This window comes from Uranotaenia lowii, chromosome 2 (genome assembly GCF_029784155.1).
Source record: "Uranotaenia lowii strain MFRU-FL chromosome 2, ASM2978415v1, whole genome shotgun sequence".
NCBI classification, from domain to species: domain Eukaryota; kingdom Metazoa; phylum Arthropoda; class Insecta; order Diptera; family Culicidae; genus Uranotaenia; species Uranotaenia lowii.
The window spans coordinates 158,238,913-158,264,563 of record NC_073692.1 but is presented as its reverse complement, the minus strand read 5'-3'; the positions used below and the strand labels follow the sequence as shown (position 1 = coordinate 158,264,563).

General features: G+C 37.4%; 2 protein-coding genes across 9 annotated transcripts in view; one reads left to right on the top strand and one right to left on the bottom strand.

The window, feature by feature from the left end:
* The window catches only part of LOC129742602 (probable G-protein coupled receptor CG31760), a 240,525-nt gene that overhangs the window by 172,676 nt on the left and 42,198 nt on the right, over positions 1–25,651 (bottom strand). The window lies entirely within an intron of this gene.
* On the top strand, positions 11,317–11,968 carry LOC129742605 (uncharacterized). Its single transcript, XM_055734533.1, has 3 exons — positions 11,317–11,510; positions 11,594–11,698; positions 11,758–11,968. The coding sequence occupies exons 1-3, from the start codon at positions 11,424–11,426 to the stop codon at positions 11,866–11,868; spliced, it is 303 nt and encodes a 100-aa protein (XP_055590508.1). The 5' UTR covers positions 11,317–11,423; the 3' UTR covers positions 11,869–11,968.

The following is a 25,651-nucleotide window of genomic DNA, read 5'->3' as shown; positions in this document are numbered from 1 at the left end:
AAGTTCATTCTTTCATAAAAATTCAAGTCAAACTAAATGAGTGACAGTTTTTAAGTAATTCAAATAAAAAAAACAACATTTTTATTTTCAATTTCTACGAGAAGGTTTTAGCAGCCAAGCCATTTAAGCTTGAAAAATGGGTCTTGTCTTGAAAAATAACTGCCTTATACCTATGAACCGAAAAGTATGTTTTAAATGCACAATTTTAAAAATTTGTTTTCTTCTACCGATGACTGTTTTTTTTTGCGAAAAATCATGCGTCTTCTTTATAATACATTAAAAATTGATAAATTTTGAAATATTTAATTCCATGTGTTTAGTTGAGGCTAAATGATTCTACGAACATTGAACAAAATCTAAGAATAAGACACGCACTCACTGATCGAACTTATCCATCTCCTTTAACGTTCACAGCCTGTCACCTTTTACCATATTCTCAGGACGATGTTTTTCAATCATAAGTCGAGACATAATTTATCAATTCAACCCGAATCCGTTACCCCGTAAATAAAATGATTGCGCAAAGCCTAAAACCCACGCATGGATCAAGTTTTACCGAACTTCGTCCCTTTTCGAACCATCCGTTTGCCTCGCACTTTTGGTTTCTCCCAAGTGAGTATAAAATCTGACGGAGCTTGAATGAACCTTACAGTCTGACTGTTGGTCCCCCGAGTTACTTAGCCACATAGTAAAGACTTCGTCACTTCAAGTTTGTTTTAGAAAGATATAACTGCTGCTATTAAAATAAAAATTTAAAAAAATGAAACCTCAAACTGTCATTTTTTTGCTTATTTCTGTGATGTTGAGCATAGGGCTTGTTGAATCACAGACGACCGCTAAGGTTTATGTAAGTAGTTAAACAATCACTTCGGCGTTAACTTATCAGAACTTCACAGATTTTCCCAAACTCTCATATTCCAAATTTTTCAGGTAAAAAATTGTGACGTTTGTGTTAAAATGGGAGGACGGTGTTCTTCCTGTACTGCCGCGGATACACCGCCATGTCCCAGGAACTATTTCGTCTGCATTGGAACGGTAAGTGGAATGTTTTTTATATTCTTCGAAGAGATCAGAAAATAATTTTTCTTTTTTTTCGCAGAAAATTCTTACCTGTAAAGAGTGTGGACAGTGGAGCACACCGCAATATCCAGCATCGTGTATACAAGCAAAAACTGGTATTACCTGTATAGTAAATGTTCCTTAGGGTAGTTTCTGTTAAATTAAATAAAGATTAAATAAAGATTATTTTAGTTTACCATTGAATGTACTAGAAGAAAACGAAATCCTGCTTCAATTCATATTAAACTAACAAAAAAAGAACAAAGTGCGTATAGAGTCACTTCAGAACTTCTAAAAGCCTGAGGTCTAAAAAGCTTCGTCATATTATACCATTTGACTGAGTCGATTTGGAGTCAATTTTGTATTTCTCAAGCCCTGGGGTTTAAAAAAAACATTTTGGTTCAAAATTCATCCAAGATCTTGCAGGTGACTACTTTTCATGTAATACTGTGCGAGCCATCAGAATTGATGTCAATTAATTTTTTTGTTTTTCAATATAAAAAAACTTACCTCTGTTTAACAGCTCATAACTTTTTTTGTCTTATAAGATGCGAAGTTACAGTCTTCGACAATATTGATCAGTAGAGATTTCCTCTAAGGAATTTTTAAATTTGCACAAAAACCATTAGCATACTCGGTCTCACAGAAGAAACAAAAATGATGTTGATTTTTCAGTACAAAATATTCGATTTTGCCATAAAAACCTAAAAATTCAATTATACTCAATTGAACGTTACTTCAAAATTCTGCAAAAAATCTTGGATATATTTTAAACCAAAACGAAGCTTTTTAGACTGCAGGGTTTGAAAAATTCAGAAATCATCCCAAATCGACTCAGTTTACTAGGACATTGAAGCCCTCACCTTAGAGATGGAAGCCTTCAGAGAATCGAGATTTGGGTGAGAGGATTCACAGGACTTCGCCTGAATATACGCTCATATCAACTAGTTGAGGGGTTTCAAATCCGGACTGCTTGAAGGCCAAAGATCCTTCAGATAAAACTTCATATTTTCCTCCAGCCAGGATTAGTCCGTTCCGAGGTATGTAATTTGTTGGAAAACAATATTCTCGGGTTCACCGAAGTTTTCCTGTATCCGCGGAAGCACCGGATTCTTCAAAATGTCCATGTAGACTTCAGTATTAGCTTTTACACCAACTTTTTAAAAAACAGGCATTTTCAATCCATTCAAAGCAGTTGCTCAGGCAGGATTCTTCTTAGTAAACTTGAATTTCATATTATCTGGAATTTATCTCTTTAAAAAAAATATTATCTGGATCATCTTTAGCCTTCAGCAGGAGTGAAATATACCGATCCGTACGTGAATTGGACATCGAATCAATTGAAAAAATTTTCTCGTCTGAGTACACGACGATCAGCTACTTTTTCTTCAACTTCTGTGTTCTTACTTATAACACACGATGTTCCCATGAAATTTTTGTTCACATGAAATTTACCTGAAAATGAATTCTAAGCAGTCATGTTTTCAAATTTTAAATCCATATTTCCGAAACACGAGAAAAAGAATGAAAATCAAAATTTCGAATAAAGCGTCAGGCACAAAAGAATTAATGCACAGAAATAGAATACATAAAATATAACACCGGATTTATAAAAAAATAATTCTCAAAAAAATGTTAGAGCATAGCAAAGCATAGCATATCATTTAGTGATATGAATAAGGTTTAGCAATTGCTTCGGTAGCTTTTACTTAGCTCGAAATCAAGCAAAGCAAAAGCCCAAAGCATTTGCTTAGTTTGGTATGAATAAACATTTGCTTAGCGGATGTGTACTAAATTCTTAGAACATAGCTTTTGCTTCGAAAAATAGAACTATCCAACCAGCAGAATCTGAAGTTTTCTAAAGTTAAATGAAAGAAGACGATAAGAAAATTGAAAAGTACGGCTAAAATAGCCATGAAATCGACGGTGCGGATGGCGGGTGTAAGAACGACCGGAAAGTTTTTGGTTAATGCGTGCTCGTTTGTTGATGTTTAAAGAAAAATGAATACATATTCGAATATAGTCAAACAACAAATGGCCTAACTTTAACATTTATCATAGCTCTCCCACACGTATTCGGATCGGGATAATCCGATGTATAAAAAATAGGCGAGGCAATAGGCGTGCATCTTAATTTGAATTTTTTTTTTAATCTTACAAAGAAAAAAATCATGTAAATATGGAAGTCTGAATTATGTTTTAAATTATTACAATTTTCTTCCAACTTCGAGCCGATTGGGACTTCTTCCACTATAGCCGGATTTTTTCAATTTGGAATATTTACTAATTGATTTGTTTAGTTTCATCTTAGACGAATCATTTCATACAACGACATGAATATGAAAAAAAGCTGGGTTATCACTTCGACTTTTCTTTATCCATGTTGAAAATGCCATTTTGAATTGTATTGAAGTGTAATATTGCTAATTTAATAAATTTATGACATTGCTAAAGAATTTTTTATTGGAAAAGTCTGCTACCGAGCATGCTTAGAAAATAAAGTAATCGCTAGGAGATTTGTCGAGCGATTACTTTAGATTAGGGCTTTATTCATACCAAATTAGCTTGTTCTAAAAGTAAAAGCTCCTGACAGAGAAAACAGCTGTCAAAAAAAACTTTATTCATATCAACCGAAGCAAATGCTTTAAGCCACTGCTCGACTGCTCGATTTAGTTTAGCAAAAGCAATTGCTAGGTTTTTTTCATATCACCTATTGGGTGACTACACACATCTTGCATTGGCTGATAAACAAGGTACAACTCATAATTAAAACCAACACAAGATGCCAAAATGTGCATCTGGATGCAACACGCATTTCAAGTTTTAATTTTAAAAATAAATATGGTTCCATATTGAACACCGCGACAAGTCAATGAAATCGTAATGGGGATGATCTGATACAGTAATATAAACTTTTCATGTGCAGAGAACTCATACGACCCAAGGTGCTGTATTCAGATGGGTAGGGGAAGGGATATTTATATTTTTTTTTCCGGGATTTTCATCCTGTTGGATGATTCATCCCATGAGATATTTATATGGGAAATCCTTTTTGGCAAAAAGGATTGACAAGCAATTCGAATAGAATAAATATGATGTTAAAGTAAGCTTGCCAGATTGCCCGGTTTTATCCGGGTTTGCCCGGATATTTGATGCAAAATTTCGAAAAAGTCCGGTCCGGCCCGGTTGCTCGGATATCGTGAAAAAAGTCCGGATATTGCCCGGATTTTTTTAACAATTTCCACAAAGAAACCAAAAAAAATCAAAGTTTTTGAGTACGCTTCAGCAAAATCGATTATCGGAATGGAAATTTTCAACGGCTGTTTCAAATAATTTCGCTGATTTACTTTTATAAACCTTGAAATATTTAAGTGTTCCAAAAAGTTGTTGGAAGTCTGCAATTACATTAATAAAATATTAATTTCGTTTTTTTTGCATTTTTTCTTTGCTTTTATATATAATAACACCTAAATTTTGCCCGGTTTTTGCCCGGTTTTTGGTTTTGAAAAATTGAAATCCATGCCCGGATTTTGCCATATTTTTTTAAAAAAATGCCCGGAATTGCTAGGCCCGGGTGGTAGTGAAAAAAATTCTGGCAACCTTATGTTAAAGCATTAAATTTTCAAAAAGAAACGATCTCACCAAAGTCCATTAAATAGTAGTTGGTTTCCGCCGGTGCTGAGAATCTTCGTCAATTCGGTCAACTTGAAACGTTTTTCAATCATTTTTATATATCCATCGCCTACAAGCAACACGCATCGCAGCAATCAGGAAAATAAATCACAACCATTTTCCGTCGCGGACAAAACTTTTTCATACACTTCTGCCAAATTCTTCAGATCCTCATCCACTTAACAATTTATCCCAACTTACCGTAAAAATCTTTTTTTCAAGCTGCTGTTGTGACATAGTAAAGTCTATGTTCTCATAATATCTATTGTAACTATACATTAAACAATTCACTGGACTATATTTTCCATAATCAGTTCGAGTAGAGGTTATAATGAAAAGATTTCTTGTTCTTAAATGACGGCAAGGACAATACAAGTTTAATTGATTTAGTAGATAAGCAGACTGAACGCGCTGATTAATTATGTCGTTTACGAAACAGATTGCAGCAAACTCTCTTCTTACACTTAATGTTTCTATGTTTATAAGCAGGGAACGTGATTCATAGTTATGTAGGTAATTGGCTCTGAGACCATCCTAAATTTCGTAAAGCGAATAGAACAAATTGTTTCTGGACTGATTCCAAACGACTTTTATGTGGAATTTGAAAAGGCGACCACACAACGCTACAATACTCAAGAATGGATCTAACATAAGCTGTGTACAATGTTTTTTTGTGTATGGGTCTTTGAAATTATAACTAAAACGTTTTATAAATGCTAACATACTGTTTGATTTCTGGATTTTTGAGTTCTAGTGGTCTACAAATGTAAGTTTTTAGTCCAATATAACTCCAAGGTTTCTAATCTTGTTGACTCTTTCGACAGGATCATCTTCCAATTTGACAATTTCACATGACTGACATTTTCTTCTGGTAAATACAATATTTGAACATTTTGCCAAGTTAAGTTTGAGCAGACTTTTAATGCACCATTTGTTAAATACATTAACTTTGTTTTGAAAGATTCTGAAGTCTTCTTCGCTATTTACTTTCATATACAGCTTCATATCATCAGCATAAATTAGCACATTTGACTGCTTGAGAAGACAAGTTATTTCATTTACGTATAAAATAAACAATAGGGGGCCGAGATGGGAGCCTTAAGGCACACCTGAAGTAACGGATATACTTTTTGAAAGTGAACCATTAAATCTAACAACTTGTGAGCGGTTCGTTAAATAGGACCTTATCCATTTCTGTAGGTGTGAACTTCCTTGTTTATTTAATTTAAAAATTAACATGGGGATGTCAATTCTGTCAAAAGTTTTACTGAAGTCCGTGTATAAAGCCTGTACAGAACTACCGCGATCCATACAGCTAATATTATAGGTATCAAACTCGAGTAAATTAGTAGTAGATCTTCCTTTAACAAATCCATGTTGCTTTTCAGTAATGAGAGTTTTAATTTGGTTATATTTTTTTTTTTTCCATTCACTAAGGCTTTGAAAAGTTTTTGTATGCACGATAAAATGGCTATGCCCCTGTAATTTTTAATGTCAGATTTGAAAATAATAAGTCCAGATATCGACTACAGGCATTTTTTACATGATTTATTTGATTGAGACACAACGAAGGTAGATTATCAAAAAGAATTGCAGTGTTTCATTATCACCACAGACCGGCAAGAGAATGCTTTCATTCTCTTCATCAATTAAGAATTGGAGACTTGATTGGTTAAAGTCGCCAATTAGCTGTGCTGGAGAAGGCAAGGCGGTAGCAGTAGCGAAAAAAATGGTTATTAAGTGTCAAACAGAGCATTCCTTTTTTCACTAAAAGATGTAACATTGCCAGTTTCCCGTTCAAATCTCTGAAATATTATTTTAACAAGATAGTTATTGACCTTAGAGTCATGAAATGCTCTTATGAAACAATTGACATTAAATTTTCTGTCATTTAAAAAAAATGGGTTACCGAAAATATGGCCATGATTTTATCAAAACTTAACTTAATTTGGCTAGTGAAGTAGACAATGTGCAACTCGAGACCCCATACACCCAACCCTCGGGTAGTGGTCATATCACCTCTTGTCTGCAACTCCGATTCTCTACCTCCCCGTGGTACTAGCTGGGGTGCGAGCAACCTTAGCGGAGATCGGGTACCCAACCCCGGTGGATGCTTTGGTCGCATGCAGAATGGGCTTCGTACGCGTCTGTTCTCCATGTTAGGGGCGGCGTGCGGAGTGCAACAACGTCCTGGTGGTGTTCGGGACCCAAAACAGCAACATCACGACGGTCCTCCTGCGAGATAGTGGGGTTAGCTGCGGGCCTTGCGAGCCTGTGACTACTAAAAAAACATAAGCAACGAATAACGAACAACAAATTTCGGATGGAAATCGGCAAAGACCCACGCGACGAAAAGGGACTAACGATTGGAAACTTGGAACATGGAACTGCCGATCTCTAAATTTTGTGGGCAGTACCCACGTGCTCTTCAACGAATTGAAGAGCCGCAAATTCGACATCGTAGCGCTGCAGGAGGTATGCTGGAAGGGCTCCACGGTACGAACGTATCCAGATGGTCGTGCCATCTACCAGAGCTGCGGCAACACACACGAGCTTGGAACAGCTTTTATAGTGATGGGAAAGATGCAAAAGCGCGTGATCGGGTGGTGGCCGATCAACTCACGAATGTGCCGGTTGAGAATCAAGGGCCAGTTCTTCAACATCAGCATCATCAACGTGCACAGCCCTCTCCTCGGAAATACCGGTGACGACAAAGACGAATTCTACGCGCAGCTGGAGCGTGAATACGACCGTTGCCCAAAACATGATATCAAGATCGTCATCGGGGATTTCAATGCTCAGGTCGGCCAGGAGGAGGAATTTAAACCGACAATTGGAAGGTTCAGCGCGCACCAGCTGACCAACGAAAACGGCCTCAGACTTATTGATTTCGCCGCCTCCAAACGAATGGCCGTACGTAGTACCTTTTTTCAGCACCGCCTCCCACACAAGTACACCTGGAGATCACCGTACCAAACGCAATCACAGATCCACCACGTTTTGATCGACAGCCGGCACTTTTCGGACATCATCGACGTCAGATCCTGTCGGGGCGCCAACATCGAGTCGGACCATTATCTGGTGATGGTGAAGATGCGCCCAAAACTCTCCGTAGTGAACAACAAGCGAAACCGGCGCCCGCCTCGGTTAAACATCGCGCGACTGAAGCAACCTGAGGTCGCGGCAGACTACGCGCAATCGGTCGAAGCAGCGCTGCCGGCAGAGGGCGAGCTTGACGAAGCCCCTCTCGAGGACTGTTGAGATACCATCAAAACAGCCATCAACAGTGTGGCGGAGAACGTCATCGGTTATGTGGAGCGATCTCGACGGAACGACTGGTTCGACGAGGAGTGTAGGAGGGTGATGGACGAAGAAAATGCCGCGCGGGCGGCAGTAGTGCAAAGAGGCACCCGTCGAAATGTGGAAAATCACCGACAGCGGAAGAGGCAGCGAGTCCGACTTTTCCAGGAGAAAAGCGCCGCCTGGAGGAGGAGGAGCTCCAGGAGCTGGAGCAGCTGCATCGTTCCCAAGAAACACGAAAGTTCTATCAGAAACTCAACGCATCCCGCAAAGGCTTCGTGCCGCAAGCCGAAATGTGCCGAGATAAGGACGGGGGTATCCTGACGGACAATCGTGAGGTGATCAAAAGGTGGAAGCAGCACTTCGATGAACACCTGAACGGCGCACATGCAGGAGATCAAGACGGTGGGGGAAGGTACATCGCCGGCGTAGCCAACGACGAAGAGGAGCCACTCCCAACGATGAGTGAAGTTAAGGAAGCCATTCGCCAGCAGAATAGAAACAAGTCGGCTGGGAAGGATGGCATCGCAGCTGAACTCATCAAAATGGGCCCGGACAGGTTGGCCGATTGCCTACATCGGTTGATAATCCGGATCTGGGACATAGAACAGCTACCGGAGGAGTGGAAGGAGGGGGTAATATGCCCCATCTACAAAAAGGGCGACAAATTGGACTGTGAGAACTACCGAACGATCACTGTCCTCAATGCCGCCTACAAAGTGTTGTCCCGAATCCTACTCCGCCGCCTAACGCCACAAGCAAACAGATTCGTGGGAAGTCATCAGGCCGACTTCATGGAGGGACGGTCTACGACGGACCAGATATTCACATTGCGGCAAATCCTCCAAAAATGCCGTGAACACCAAGTCCCCACGCATCATCTATTCATCGACTTCAAAGCCGCATACGACACGATCGACCGTAACGAGCTATGGAAAATCATGGACGTGAACGGCTTTTCCGGGAAGCTGATCAGACTGATCAAGGCGACGATGGATGGAACGCAGTGCTGTGTGCGGATTTCGGGTGAATTGTCGAGTTCATTCGAATCGCGCAGGGGGCTTCGACAAGGTGATGGTCTATCCTGCATGATGTTCAACGTGGCGCTAGAAGGTGTTATTCGACGAGCGGTGGGCGAAATGCGGGGCACGATTTTCAACAGATCCAGTCAACTTATCTGCTTTGCCGATGACATTGATATAGTCGGCAGATCATCTGCGGCGGTGGAGGAGATCTACCGCAAACTGAAACGTGAAGCAGGAAGGATTGGGTTGATGATTAATACGTCCTAGACGAAGTACATGCTGGCCTGCGGATCCGAGACCGACCGAACCCGCTTGTTCAGTAATAACAAGGTCACGATCGACGGCGACGAGCTGGAGATAGTCGAAGACTTTGTCTATCTCGGCTCACTGGTGACCGCAGACAATTACACCAGCCGTGAGATCCGGAGGCGAATTATCAGCGGAAGTCGTGCCTACTATGGACTCCACAAGCAACTGCGGTCGAGAAGACTTAGCCCTCGCACGAAGTGTAACCTGTATATGACGCTCATTAGACCAGTTGTTCTCTACGGGCACGAGACATGGATATTGCTCGAGGAGGACCTGCGTACACTCGGAGTATTCGAGCGACGAGTGTTAAGAACCATCTTTGGCGGCGTACAGGAGAACGGAGTGTGGAGGCGAAGGATGAACCACGAGCTCGCGCGCCTCTACGGCGAACCCAGTATCCAGAAGGTGGTGAAGGCTGGCCGGATACGCTGGGCGGGACATGTTGCGAGAATGCCGGACGACTGTCCTGCAAAACAGGTGTTCGCTACGAATCCGGTAGGAACAAGACGAGCGGGGGCGCAACGAGCGAGGTGGTTAGATCAAGTGGAGCGTGATCTGGCGAACGACATTGATGTAAACTAGTTTTTGCTATTTTCAAGCTTTTCACCACGACGATAAAATTCTACAAACAATAAACGATTGTCACAATTTCCCCAACAAGAAATACCTATGTATGTATGTGGTTTAGAAACACTGCAAAAACATTGAAGTTTGGTATACTGTATACATATGTATGCATTTGAACATAACATATTTGACAGTCTTATTTTACAATTATTCCCAACATAACCATAATTGTATCTTATTGTGGTATTTTTTTTTATAATCGTTTACCATTTTTATGACATTCGCGACTATATATCAACGTTGCAGTTGGCGGACAGTTATTGAAAAACTTATCCGTTTCAACTGTGTTCGATGTTTACTCTTGGGCTCGAACTTGCGGACATCGGCTCAGGAGGCAACTGACTTGCCAACAGAGCTGTATCGCTAGCCACATATTGTCTTATTGAATAGTGTTGAACTAAAAAAAATCTACTTATGCGATGATTCCAGATTTCTTAGAAGTTTTTTAATCATTATGTATCACCATTGATAATTCTTCGCAACTGCATAAGTATGGTTGATGTAAAAGGTGTTAAATTTATATTGTTCAAAACCAGAATATAACGGCAAAGCTAAATATACTGCACTGATTGAAGTTTCAAATCACTAGAAATTGAAATGTCAGAATTGTTATTATTTTACTGTGTTTTAATTCAAATAGTATTATTTTCTGCTTTGGAATTGTTCAAATCTTCTAAAAGCACCAGCTAAACCAAATTTTGGTCTGGAAGGACTGAGTTTTTCATAAATAAATGGTTCGAAAATATTGCGAAAACTTTCTGGATTCTCCCCGCTTGACGGCATTTAATTTAAATAATCAACTTGATGAAATATCGCAAAATATCTCTTTCATTATTGTTATAAAGTAATCTTTATTTTTATAGCAAAACATTTATCAGAGTTCTTCTAAGAAATCTTCTAAATATTCGAAAAAATAAAAATTTCTTCCTCTTTTCATTTGTTCAACTTTGTATTAAAGCTGTTATTCTTTGTCACAAATTAAAGTGAGTTCAATCAATGTCACAAACTTCTTGATACAAAACTTTCTTGATTCGGACAGTTTTTCGGTTAAAAATCCAACCAAATTAAGTCGATGAGCAATGTATCTCGATTAAGGTCCTCTTTTTCGTGTCTCGCGCCTTCCCAATTGTATAATCAATTTACCGGTAAATTGCGTATTGCGTAAAAGAAACCCACGCTTTGCATGTGACAATCCTGCCGCAGAAAAAAAAGTATTATCTTATTCACCTTTTTTGCGTTTTTCTTCTCTATTTTCCCTTTTTTTCTTCTGCCTTATGGGGTATAAAACCTGATGAAATTGCCATGGGCCACCGTACTTTGACTTTACCGGTGGCTTTTTGTAGTTGGGATCACCGCAGGAGAAAACCGGGCTATAATTTTGAACCGTAAATTAGTTCGAGTGTCTCAATAAAAACCGTTCTACAGTTAAACATGAAGCCACAAACAGCTCTGCTGCTGCTAGTTGTTCTTACCATTGCAGTCTCAATTGTTAGTTCCCAAACAACTGTTAATGTTTATGTGAGTATTTTGTTTTTATTTACAAATGATAAGATCAGTTTTTGGGCTGTGGAAAATCTTCATATATTTTTTTCTTTTCTTAGGTCAAAAGTTGCCTGATTTGCAAACGAATGGGAGGTCAAAGCTGTCAATCGTGTACTCCAGCCCAAATTCCTCCATGCCCGAAAGGGTATTTCTATTGTGCAAAGGTAAAAAGCTGAATATTTTCAAATGAATGGTTTTAAAATCTTCTACGTTTGTGTTACAGACGAAAGTGACCAGTTGCTCAACTTGCAAATCCTTCGCAAACACAATTTACCCTGGTTACTGTGACATCTCTCGTGACAATGTTCTCACTTGCATCAACGATATACCCTAAGAAACTAAGCGATAAATTAGCTAGAGGCATATAAGAAATATTTTATAAATAGTTTTCAGTTAAATAAACAATTTTAGTTAGTTTTTGTTAACAAACATCAGGTTTGTGTTCCTCGATTTTGTGAGAATACTAAAATATCTCCCTTTAACTGTTTGAAGAACTTCGAGGATTTAAAAGGCAAAGTTATAAAAAAAAACATTCCCCAACCCCTTTAATTCAAGATGTCAACCGGCTCGTGACGTGACGTTCCGATTCAATGAACAAAAAAAAAAAAACAACCGCTCCGGCCTGTGGGCTTCGGTTGAATGGGCTTTCATTTATATTAAGATGTGTCCTTTGCCTGCGGTCCTCGGCTTGGGCTGGAGCAAAAACCTGTTGAGCCCGGAGTCACTACCAGGACGGCACGGGAATTCTGATCGATCAAAAACTTACATATACCTGAGGTGAACACAAATTCTCGAAATAGAACCGAAAAGCTTTCATCGGCGGGACTTCATTAAGCTTTCAGAGTATTGACACAAACGGTCGTCCGGGAATGAATGGGACGAAAGTTTAATTTCGCTCGGCATATTGGTCTGCATTCATAAAGTGCTTTGAACTCAAGCTGTTTAATTTAGTAGCTCCTTACTTCTTACCTATGTAGAATTGCAAATGTGAATTCTAGGTTACAGAAGAGAGCCCAAAAAAAAAATGTAAAACTCACCTGGCGAAAATTTTTTTGAGGTTTAATATTTGGTGAACTTTGCAAGTTTGTGAATCATTTGAAGATTTGGTGACGAAAAAATCATTAATCAGCTGGTGGAAATTGTTCGCACTTTAAACGTCTTTACTTGTCACTGGTTAATGAAAAAGTTTAGATGAGACCAAGCATGAGGAATAAATAACGTTACCAATATACTGCCTTGATATGACGAAGTGGCGTAACATCTAACATTGTCCCTTCCAACCTCAGAAAATGGGTGGGGGTCGCAATAAAAAAATTCAAAAATTTATTATGGTGATAACTTTTTATTAAAATTAATTAATTAACTGATCTGGACCGTTTCAAATGAAAAAAACAGTGTGAAAAAAAACTTTGTGAAATAGATTTAAGCACTCGTGTTTTATTAAAAAAAAAGGTACCTCGGCTCCGTTAAACTAAAAGGATTGAGCCGTTTCAAATAAAGGAATTGTAAAAAAAGGTGTCTCTGGTGGAACCATTTTTTTTATCGAAAATTAGCATCGCTAATTTTTGCACCATTCGAAAGCTGGGACTTTCCCCTTTCATTTGAGCCCAAATTTTAAATAATCTACCGGAAGGTTAAGAGCAATTTATTTTTTATAAGATTTTTTAACCTTTTCAATGGTTTTTCAAAGTCAAAGCCATACTACTCACTGTTAAAGCGCTTTTCTTACCCAATGCAAGATGGGGGAAAAAGTGTACAAACCGCGAAGAAATTCAATATCTTTCGCCCTACATGATCCAAATCTATGAAATTATACTTTCCTTTTGTGAAAATTTCCGGAGAATCGATTGGACATAGTTTCAAACGCCGCACAAGCTTACGAACGGAGATATAGTGCCTTTTTAACCCCTAATTCCCCTATATTTTGTAAACATTCCAGAAAAACACTGATTTCAACCAGAGAATTTTTTACGAAAACAAACCTATCATGTGTAATTTTTTGCTGAGAAATCAAATGAAGGCAGTTTTGGCAACAGCACGCTTCAGAAAATGGAGTTATGGCTGTTTTTACCCTCAATTCCCCTATATTTTTCAATTATTTCAGAAAAAAGCATGTTCGGACTTGAAAATTCTGAACCAAATGGGTTGTATATTGTGGAGTTTTTTTCCGGTGAATCGAATGAAGGCTATTTGAGCCCCCGCACGCTTCGGAAAATGGAGTTGTGGCTGTTTTACCTTCAATTCCCCTCAACTTTTCAAATTGTTAAGAAAATGCATATTCGGACTTGAAAATTCTGAAACTTTTGGGACGTATCTTGTGTGTTTTTCTCCGAGGAATCCAATGAAGGCTGTTTAAGCCACCGCCCGTTTCGGAAAATGGAGTTATGATTGTTTTTTCTCTCAATTCCCCTACATTTTTCAATTATTTCAGAAAAAAAAAACATGCGCGGACTTGAAAATTTTGAACCAAATGAGTTGTATCCTATGTGATTTTTTCCGAGGAACCCAACGAAACCTATTTGAGCCACCGTACGGGTTGGGAACAGGAGTTATGGATGTTTTACCCTTAATTGCCCACCATTTTTCAAATAGCTCAGAAAAAGCATTTTGGGACTCGATAATTTTTAACCAAATGGGTTGCATTTTGTGGAGTTTTTTCCAAAGAATCGAATGACGCCTGTTTGAGCCGCCGCAAGCTTCGAAAAATGGAGTTATGGCTGTTTTACCTTCAATTCCCCTACATTTTTCAAATTGTTAAGAAAACGCATGTTTGGACTTGAAAATTGTGAACCAAATTGGTTGTATCCTATGTAATTTTTTTCCAAGGAATCCAACGAAGCCTATTTGAGCCACCGCACGGATTGGAAACAGAAGTTATGGCTGTTTTACCCTCAATTTCCCTACATTTTTCAAATAGCTCAGAAAAGCGTGTTAGGACTTGAACATTTTGAACCAAATGAAACGTATCATGTGTGATTTTTTTCGAAAAATGCAACGAAACCTATTTGACACACCGCACGCATCGGAAATAGGAGTTGTGGCTGTTTTACCCTCAATTTCCTTTCATTTTTCAAAATGTTCAGAAAAACCATGATTGGATTTGAAAATTTTGAACTAAACGAGACTTATCTTATGCAATTTTCTCCGAGGAATCCAATGCAGGCTGTTTGGCTGTTTTTACCCTCATTTTTTTCTGAAATCATAAAAAAATGTAGGGGAATTGATAATCCCGCCCCGTAGCTGCCTTCATGTACATGAACGAACATGTTTGTTTATTTTGTACATTTGTATATGCTTCTGTTACTGTATTTACTTCTTGGCTACATTTGGAAATCCAAACTCATTTCTAAACGGGTGAGCCTTCAGAATTCATCGAAGCATATCCGAATTTGATGATTTTGTATTGTAATCAATGGTAGCGTACATTCCGATACTTCGGCATTCGGATGATGCTACGGATTTTCTGCTTTAAAATTTGCACTCCTCTTTTTTAATTTCAGTAGTCATATTGTTATTTGTTGAATCATTTATCTTTTTTTTAAATGAAAGTTAAAATTGTGTTTTGATACATGCAGTGACAAGTTGGTTTTGGTAAATCGCCATTTTATCGAGCAATACTTAGCCCTTAACATTTTTTATATTCTTATCATTTTTTTATTCTCTTGCGCTCTTTGAAAACCGTCCTTTGAAATTAATTAGAATAGTTCAGTACTTCCCGAAATGACTATTCAACTTTTATGAATGCAAATTTTTAATAACTTTAAAATAGGGTTCTATATCCTTATCTGTTAACTTTAAAAGGAATAAACCAGATTTTGAAAAGAACCTTTTTGAAACTCATGGTTTGAAGAGTTGAAAATAGTGTGTCGACTTTATGTAATTCTACGAATCACAGTTGTATCAAATACAACCTCTTCAACTTTTTTTTTCTGAAAAAGAGCTGTAAAAACAACACACGAAAAATTATATTTACCAAGGCACATCAGCGGCGTTCAAATCTTATCTCACAATTTCAAAAAATGCATGCGAATAAATTTCGCTAAAAACAAGTTAAGTATTGGAATTTCGTTAAAATTGTGAATAATTCAGGAAAAAGTTTGGCTTTTTCCTCGATATCAGGACAACCGGACCGGACAGGTTATTTCCCATTTTTTTATAGTGTGGTTAAACCCGAGACATCTTGAATGCAAACGAGGTATCTATATTCAGATACATAAAAATTATCGTTTTAAATTTTGTATTAACAGGACAAGATTTAAGCGATTTTTCCAATATTGTTATATTATTACGCGTCAAACCTGTAAATATTTCTCGAAATGACAGATTAATTCTAATACTGTTTTAGAAATTTCATCAGATCAAGAATTTTAGAGGGCAAAAAAGTTATTGCGAGTGCTTAAAATATAAAATTGATATGGTTACGTCCAAGACGAAGTATATGCTGGCCTGCGGATCCGAGACCGACCGAACCCGCTTGTCCAGTAATAACAAGGTCACGATCGACGGCGACGAGCTGGAGATAGTCGAAGACTTTGTCTATCTCGGCTCACTGGTGACCGCAGACAATGACACCAGCCGTGAGATCCGGAGGCGAATTATCAGCGGAAGTCGTGCCTACTATGGACTCCACAAGCAACTGCGGTCGAGAAGGCTTAGCCCTCGCACAAAGTGTAACCTGTATACGACGCTCATTAGACCGGTTGTTCTCTACGGGCACGAGACATGGATATTGCTCGAGGAGGACCTGCGTACACTCGGAGTATTTGAGCGACGAGTGTTAAGAGCCATCTTTGGCGGCGTACAGGAGAACGGAGTGTGGAGGCAAAGGATGAACCACGAGCTCGCGCGACTCTACGGCGAACCCAGTATCCAGAAGGTGGTGAAAGCTGGCCGGATACGCTGGGCGGGACATGTTGCGAGAATGCCGGACGACTGTCCTGCAAAACAGGTGTTCGCTACGAATCCGGTAGGAACAAGACGAGCGAGGGCGCAACGAGCGAGGTGGTTAGACCAAGTGGAGCGTGATCTGGCGAACGTGGGGTGCCCGAGAAATTGGAGAACGGTTGCCGTGGACCGAGTGAATTTCAGGAATTATGTTCGTCAAGTTATGTCGTAAGACAGAATACTATTTAAATAAAAAAATAATGATATGGTTACGTTGTTGGATAACAAAACAGAGGCTGTCTAAGAACTTTTGCTGCAAATGACGTAAATGAACTTTGATTTTTCAGTTAGCTACTGCTCAACTTTTGTGTTTGATTAATTCAAAAATATACAAGAGATTTTGGAAATAAATAATTTGATTTTAGTTTTCGTTATTCGAAGTTATTATTTGCATTTACAGTTCATGAAAACTTAAATCTTGCTCTCAATGCTGATGCTTCAAAAACAGTGAAAAGCAAAAAAAAAAAAATGTTTAACTAGTTTTAAAAAATACTGCTCTTTTACCATTTGGTGCTTCCACTTGTTCCTACAGCGGATGCTATTTGAAAATTTTCTTCTGGACCTGTGAAAATCCGTATGCCAGATCACAAGACTCAATTATCGGTTTAGCACGATGTAATAAATATTTTATTCAAAAATACATGTATATCATGTTTGTAAAGTAAGCTCAAGAGCCGCAGGTTGCCGACCTATGGCCTACCATCTTCAAGCAGTGGGGGACAACATTGGAAAAGATGGGGGAGCTCCCATGTAAGTTTAAGATAAAGAGCTTTTCAAAGAAGGGACCATATTTTATAAGAGGGGTTTTTTGCGTACGGATATTTGGCATAACCCAAAAATAGATGTGACAAATGTTTTTATGAAAGTTCGTAACTTCCCACTTTGCGAAAAAAGGTGGAAAATCCATAAATTTTAACATTTTTTAAGTCATTATGAAGCTTTAAAAACAGAGTATAAATTTCAGATCTTGAAAAACAAATTTAGAGATCAAGTTTCAGTAAATAATATATACCATCTCTGAATTGCAATTTGGAACTCCAACTGCAGCTCTCATTTCAACGTTGTTGGATCTGAACTATGATGAGGTTTGATTTAAAAAAAAATGCTTACAAAAATCTAAATTTGAATAAATTTTTACAAATTACATTTATTTGTGGAAGGTGTAGCAAAGCACACCGGGTCAGCTAGTCATTAATAAAATAAATAAGAGTCACAAACTACGAAGCAACGGTATCACTCAGTTTTTCCAAAGCAATGCCTGCGGAAATAATGAGAAATAAAGTTGCGTAAATAAAGGTGTATCCTAGACAAAATAGTTGTTAAAATATATCTTTTTAACCAAGTAGAAGAAATGGCCAAAAACTTTAGCAATTCGTGTTGACATGATAGTTTGAGATAAGAAAAAAAATATGGAGCGTGTCAAGATAAGAATACTTTGCAAAAATAATTTTTCAATATTAAGTGAATTGAGAGAACAACTTTAAATCTGGAAATATGGGTAAAAGGACAAAAACAGATGTGAAAGGAAAGCTGCAACATTGTGTCGGATTCATGGGGATTTTTTTTTATTATCTGACGGGTTTGCGCCGGGGGTCTTCAGATTTTCCCCAAAATTGAAAATTTGGTTCATTTTTGCGACTCTAAAACACATGTATTTTTTTAGATTTCTAACATTTTTATTTTTTGAGTTAGCTTCGGTTAGATTTTTTTGTAAATAAAAAATAACCATTTTTCAAAGTTACATAACTCTGTTGTTTCTCAACGGAAATTATAAAATAGCACATCAAAATGCATTGAAATTTTATCAGCTTTCCAAATAGAATAGTTGAAAAAAATTAAATAATGACCTTCAACATGAAAAGTTGTAAATAAACTTTAAATGGCGTCTAAAAGTACCGTCTGCACCACCGAATATTTTGCAAAAAATACCATTGTATTGCTCAATTTATGATGCAACTTTCATCTGAAGACACCAAAGTGGGCCATTAACACCTTGAAGAGTTATGAAAGAAATAATGACAATAAATCTCTTTTTTTGCATCGAAAACAAACAATGGTGGAACAACTGCACTCACATATGGAGGTAGCGCGCACTTCTAACAACATGGAAACAAAAGAACTTACCAAAGCAGGTAAAAAACACTACTTTTTCGTCCTTTTCAGACTGCCCCTACTCGCATAACAGTCCCATATGAATTTTCGTCATTTTAGGTCAACATAAGGCTTCAACATGAAAGACTAAAAAAAGAGGTATTGTTCTAGAAATTTCGAAAAAAATATATCAATTCGTGGCTGTCCTATATGAAATATACCTGAATAACAGTCCCATGTGTGAAATACCACGGATTTGGTTACTTTTCAATGTTTCTTTCGGCGAAATAGTCTTTGGTTTATTGCTTTGAATCATTTAAACATTTTTTTTAACTCACTTGATGTCGAATGATGCACACTAGTTTTCGAAGGCAGGTCTGACTTTTCAAGGAATGACTTCCTGAGCGAAAAACTATCGGATGCAATCAAAAATCGTAAAAAGATTCAATTTACAATGTGGAATTCATGAAATTTTTTTGCAAAAGTATGTTTCCTTTTTTGACAATTGCATTTAGAAGTTCAAAAACGATCAAATTTAAGTCTTAGAAAGTAGCTTGGTGAGAAAAATATATTTTTATTGGACTGTTATGCTAGTAAATTCGAAAAAGGTTTCAAATGTGGTCGATTAACAGTCCCATAATGAATAAAAATGGTGCTCTCGACCTTACCAATAACCCAATTTCGAACAGTTTAGGTCTAACGATTTATTATGACAACCTAGAAACGATTTTCGTTTATGCTAAAAGTGGTGGTCACAATTTAAAAATATATTCCAAAACAGAAAAAGCTGATTGTCTCGCTCGCTTATTTTTGTACATGGGACTGTTATGAAAGAAGGGGCGGTAGATTGTTTCAGCTTAACTCACTTCATGTTATATCCAAAAATCTAATAACGTATTCGTTTATACCCAGTTTTGCACCAGGTCACAACAAGTTATGCACATTTTACTGTCATTTTTAGAAGTTTATGCGCTAAGTTTTGCATCCGTAATTCCCCAGATTTGATTTAAAATGGACGGTGGAACACTGAAGATTCGTTTGGGAGCGATCGAGGTTGCAAAACACTGACGACGAATTATGTTCGTTCTAGTGTGGTAAACCTCAAAACTGGGCGAATGTAGAAAACGAATACGGTAAAAGTATCATATTTTCATCATTTTTTAGCCTGGGCTGGCCATACTGAGCTCTTTGATTATTACTACAACATTTGTGCCACTTTCTCATTCTTTTTTGATCAATGGGAAAGAATTTTGGTGTCCAGTGCTTAGCTCCAGATATAAAAACTATGTAAAGCACGTCTATATTTCATTTTTTTAATCACATTTTTGTGATCCCAAACACAGGGACTGAACCTTCTACTATTGGCATTGATTATGCTTCACAATGATCTTTGATCGAAAAATTAATAAGTTATATAGTATATGACCAGGTTGTAAAAGCAACATTCCCATTATTAGTTATATCACATAAACAATACGATACTCAGAATTTTGGTTAAAATTTCAGTCAGTTCAGTCAGTTTTGCTGCAAACACTCTATAAAGCACGAAAAAGTAGTGTTTTTTACCTGCTTTGGTAAGTTCTTTTGTTTCCATGTTGTTAGAAGTGCTTGCTACCTCCATATGTGAGTGCAGTTGTTCCACCATTGTTTGTTTTCGATGCAAAAAAAGAGATTTATTGTCATTATTTCTTTCATAACTCTTCAAGGTGTTTATGGCCCACTTTGGTGTCTTCAGATGAAAGTTGCATCATAAATTGAGCAATACAATGGTATTTTTTGCAAAATATTCGGTGGTGCAGACGGTACTTTTAGACGCCATTTAAAGTTTATTTACAACTTTTCATGTTGAAGGTCATTATTTAATTTTTTTCAACTATTCTATTTGGAAAGCTGATAAAATTTCAATGCATTTTGATGTGCTATTTTATAATTTCCGTTGAGAAACAACAGAGTTATGTAACTTTGAAAAATGGTTATTTTTTATTTACAAAAAAATCTAACCGAAGCTAACTCAAAAAATAAAAATGTTAGAAATCTGAAAAAATACATGTCTTTTTAAGTCGCAAAAATGAACCAAATTTTCAATTTTGGGGAAAATCTGAAGACCCCCGGCGCAAATTGTCAGATAATAAAAAAAAATCCCCTCATGTCAAACGAATCTTTAGAAAATCTTGAGATATGAATACATCATAGAGTGAATCGATAGGACAACTCGAAATTGGAAAGCGAGTTAAGAATGTCTCTTGAAATGAAAAAAATGGGAATCAACCTAAACATTTTTTTTTGTTTACAATAGAAGGGGCTAAAAGGACAGCTTGTAGTAAATAAATTTAAAAAATTAACTTACTGACTGATATTTGAATTGATAAATACAATATGCTTTGGGAGCGAATAATTGTACTTTGCATAGAAAATTATAATTGGGCACGAGAAACGATTTCAAACTTTCCTGAAATGGTATATTTTATCTAAAATAAATTGCATAAGAAAAATTTGGCACAATAGCAACAAAAGCTTTCAAATAGTTGATGTTTTTTTCCCTTATAAAGATCAACGCATCCATGTATTAAACAAACTAAAAGATTGTTGTATTAAAGCTAAACAAAAGACTATCATGCAAAACTGTAAAAAATGATCGGGCGTCAAGGATTAAGAAGATCATTAAGATTTCAATTGGCTGGTGATCTTAGATTGTACTTGCAAGATTTTCTTGTGCTTAGAGATCCCTCTATGGTCAAGCTTGTTGCATATCAAACGACAAATATTTTGGCTATCAAGGTTTTTTTTTTTTAATATTTTGTTTGGGATGGGAAGGGGATGTGTGTATGGATTGAACCGACACTTGGTCACCCCACACGAGCGTGTACGCGAGTCAGTCAGTCAGCTGGTGAGCGAGCTAAGCACGACAGCGCGTAGTTCTCCCGGCCAGGTTCCACTACGGAAGGCTAAACCGGTCTGCACAATTCCGTCAATTAAGTTCTTAGCAGTGTTGGTCAGAGAAAGTCGGTAGTCCAGTCAAATGCCACGGCTGTAAATGTATCCCTGCTCAGAAAACTGAGGGAATCGTATAGATATATTCAAAAATGTCGGTTGTTATAAATAACCGCCACAAAAGTTCTGTTTCATTTGTTTTTAAAACATATGTGTCTCATAACTTTAACATTTTTCCAACTAAAATTCACCATTCTTCTTTTGTCCTCTACATCTTCTTAAGTGTTTTCATTTTCTATCTTGGTTTTTTTATTCAGCATGAATAATAAAATCTCCGATTGAATTTAGCATAGCTGCTACCACCAAACTGAACATCAAAAACTTCCATCAGCATATTATGCGAATATTATTCAAATTACCGTGGAAGTCAGGAAGGCTCAAGAATTCTGTTCTCGACAGGCAGCGTCTTCTTATTCATTCTTTGATAACCATTCCATTCGAGCAGCCAACCAGTAGAGATTGGAATAATCACTCATAATTGAGTTTTCTCGGTGATGGCTGAGGTCGTCAAGTTCGTTTTTGTTGGCAAGTTGATGGCTAATGACGTGCGAAATTGTATCCCGCTGTCATCGCTTTTCTTTTCCCGGGCTGATTCTTCTGAGCGAGCCGTTTTTTTACCCGCCGTCGTCTTCGTCGTCGTCGTCGTTGTCGTCTTATGTTTCCGGGGAGGGTTTTCCGGTGAAGCAAAAGGCTGGGAAACCCAAAAGCCCGAAAGGAGATTCCGCCATTCATTAGCAACCTTATGTGATGATGACTTCCAGCGGAGCTAAAATTTAATGAGCAAATGAACACTCATTAAATCACGGACCGGGAGGTTTTTTTTTACCGTTTTGCCAATCGCTATCGGAAACACGAGGATAATTAAAAACTTTTATATTCATATTTCACTGGAACGTGATCCGAGCAGCGGTACACCACTTGAATTTTGAAGAAATTTAGTCTCCCTAGTCGATGGCAGAAAATCAATGCCCGTTTTTCGTTCTGCGAACGTATCTCGTCGATGGAAAGCTCCTGCTCGGTCTATTTTTCAATTAGCCTTGGCGGAAAATTTTATTCATCAAAAACCATGTTCCCATTTCGTACGTGACAGTTGTTCATTAAAGATGATTTTCTTATTAGCCATCCTCTTTTCATTTTGATAGCTGGATTTTGATTTCAATTAGGGTAGGGCTACTAGGACCCCAAAAAATGGAAGAAATACGGGAAAAATAACTAAACCTTGATTAAGCTCTTACTAACTCCGCTATAATTTTTTCCTTTCCCTTTTTCCAACAAGAACAGTGCGGAACTTTCATCAACTTTATTATTTCCAACCTCACCTTTTTTTTTTACCCAAAACAGCAGAATCCCTCCCCAAGCGATAAGGGGTTTTATTTGCAGCTGCCAGTATTAGCACTGAATGAAATAATTCTGGCTAATCTACCCCCGCAGGCTAAGAGGGGATTGGCCCCGGGTGTGATGATCTGACTGAAGCAATATTCCCAATTCGTACCACCAACACCACTGATGCGACTTCAGTGTCCGAGGAAATTCCACCCACAACAGGAGAGGAAGGAGAAATCAATATGAGTATCGGTGGTAATCGTTCGTTTTCCGGGAAATTTTTCGGAAGATAGCAGGCAAAATAAATGCGGGCAGAAAGTTTTCCATTGGGGATATCAAGTGTGCCAAAGCAGAACCAAGTGGCTGAGCTCGGCAAATTTGAGGTGCTCCTCAACTATTGGTCGATAATATTAACGGTTAAAAAAAATTGTTGATGATTTACTAAATGGAGTTTGCAGCTCGAAATTCTGATACCAGAAACAATTTTTGACACATCCAAATAATTTATTGAATGTATGCTAAATGTTTCGAAAGAGGTTGTCAGTGGTTTATTCTTGTAGGCTTTAAAACATTTCATATCCCTTCATCTGACATAGGGTAGTGAGCCTTAACTTGGCATGCTCCTAATCTTGGCATGCCAAAATGCATTTTGGTGATTTTCATGTCAAACATACGCCTAAAAATGAAAAAAAAAAACATTAAAGGAAACCGCATATGGCAACATTCTGCATAGCATTTATCCACAATTGAATCCAAATGACTGCGTAATAATTTTTTTTCGCATGACAAACTGCAAATAAAATTATAATCTTCGGTAAAAATCTAAAATGAACCTACCTTGCTAGTGCATCTGCCATCTTCAGATTGATTTTAAAAACACACTTCCTTAAAATCACTAAAAATTACCGTTGGTTGCAGCAAAACATGGCAAAAAATATAAAATTATAACTTACTCCAAACAACGTACATTTCCATCTAAAATTCAAGAAAATATAAACATATTTTTCGCCTTATCTTGGCATGCAATTCCACAGATAGAAGTTTGAATGTATGTGTGAAAACGACATCACAGGCAGTCGGCAGCCGGTGGTCGTTCGTTGGCCGACGGTGCATAGTGGTCTGGAAATTGAAAAGCCGGTCTAAAGTAAAATGAATGATTGAAATAAATTAAAAATATGATGAATGTATTTTGGACTATAATCAATTTATTTATCTCTCAAGCCGACTGAAGCGTATTTGGCATTTTAGTAGGAATTATAATGCTAAAGTTTGAGCTGCTCTTTTATGGTAAATTTCGAGAACTGTTGTTCTCAATAAAAGTTACCTCTCGATCAATTAATTTACCGGATCCGAATCCGAATTGATATCTTGGATCTCAATGTTGAAGTTACTATATCCATACCCGAAAAACTCCACAATTGGGAATGAGGTTTAACGTATGTATTTTGATTTAATTTCATTTGAATTGAAGATGAACATTTGCTGCATATGTGTCGCTTTGAAAGGAATTGTTATAAAGCTCAAATTATGACACTCTAAATATTATGTTTATTTAAAAATTTATTGCACTTCAATGTTGAAATACTACGTTGTAACGAACTTGAATTTTTATTGTTTGCAATTTAATGTGAAATCAAAAATAATATTTCGACCAAGTTTGTTTTTTATTAAAGATCACTGTGCATCAGCAGGAGGTGATGACGTTTGTTCTTTGCAGGAAAGGAATATGCGAAAGAAGCGCTGCCGAGTTTGGGTGATGATTTTGCATGAGTGCAAGTGGGATGCAGCTTGAATTTCACCCAGCTTTTGAATTTGCTGTTCGTTTCCATTGCCTATAGTTTCCAAACGAATGAGTGAGATGCAATCTATTTCTATCAGGCTGGCTGGAGTGAGCGCGAGTTTGTCTTGTTTTGCTATTCCGGTGTACGCAAACGATTGCCAGAAAATTCCTAAGGGCGACATTTTAAACATTTATGATTCAAAGAATCCTTCGCTGCCTTAATTTTTAGCTCCGGTCCTCCTTTTATGGGAGTGGATTAAAAAAATATGAACATTTACCATCGTATGTTAACCTGTTGACTTCAATGGTAACAGATCTATCATAATGGCATGTTAAAGATTTAGCAAACGGTTTGCTTACTTGATTAATGAACATATTTATGTTAACCAATGCAATAGTTTGGAACTTATAATAGAAACTATAAACACACAAAAACTAAAACAAACAAGTAAAGCGTTTTTACTTAAGATTATAATTCTTCAGGCAAATATCAGTAAAAAAAATTGATTGACATTTCGTACTTTCGACTTTTTGAAAACAATACAGAACATTGATGTGCTTCCTTCCGGGATATTTTCAATGAATTCGTGGGGATTGTTGTTGTATTAGTGAGGCAAGTTTTTCCTAGATACGGCCAATTTAAGGAACTCATAAAGGGCCAAAATACGGCGCGGGGGCTACAATAAGGAGCATTTCAATCAAAAGTTTGATCAGGTTTATCTCAAATTATCAACCGCTTTCAAGCAAGGACACATTTTTACTGCATTTCAGGCTAGTAAGCAATCATATTTGTCGAAGGATTTTTGAAAGTACACATTACAGGAAGACTACAATCGTGGGAAATCTAGTCAACCATGCCTTAGGGGCCAAGATTGGGTACATTTACCCTATCGAATTTATTTGAACTTTTTCCAATAATCTCTGTTAGTTTGATATACATTCATAAAAAGGAGACAAAATTTCTCTCATTACCTTTTTGCTTTAAAAA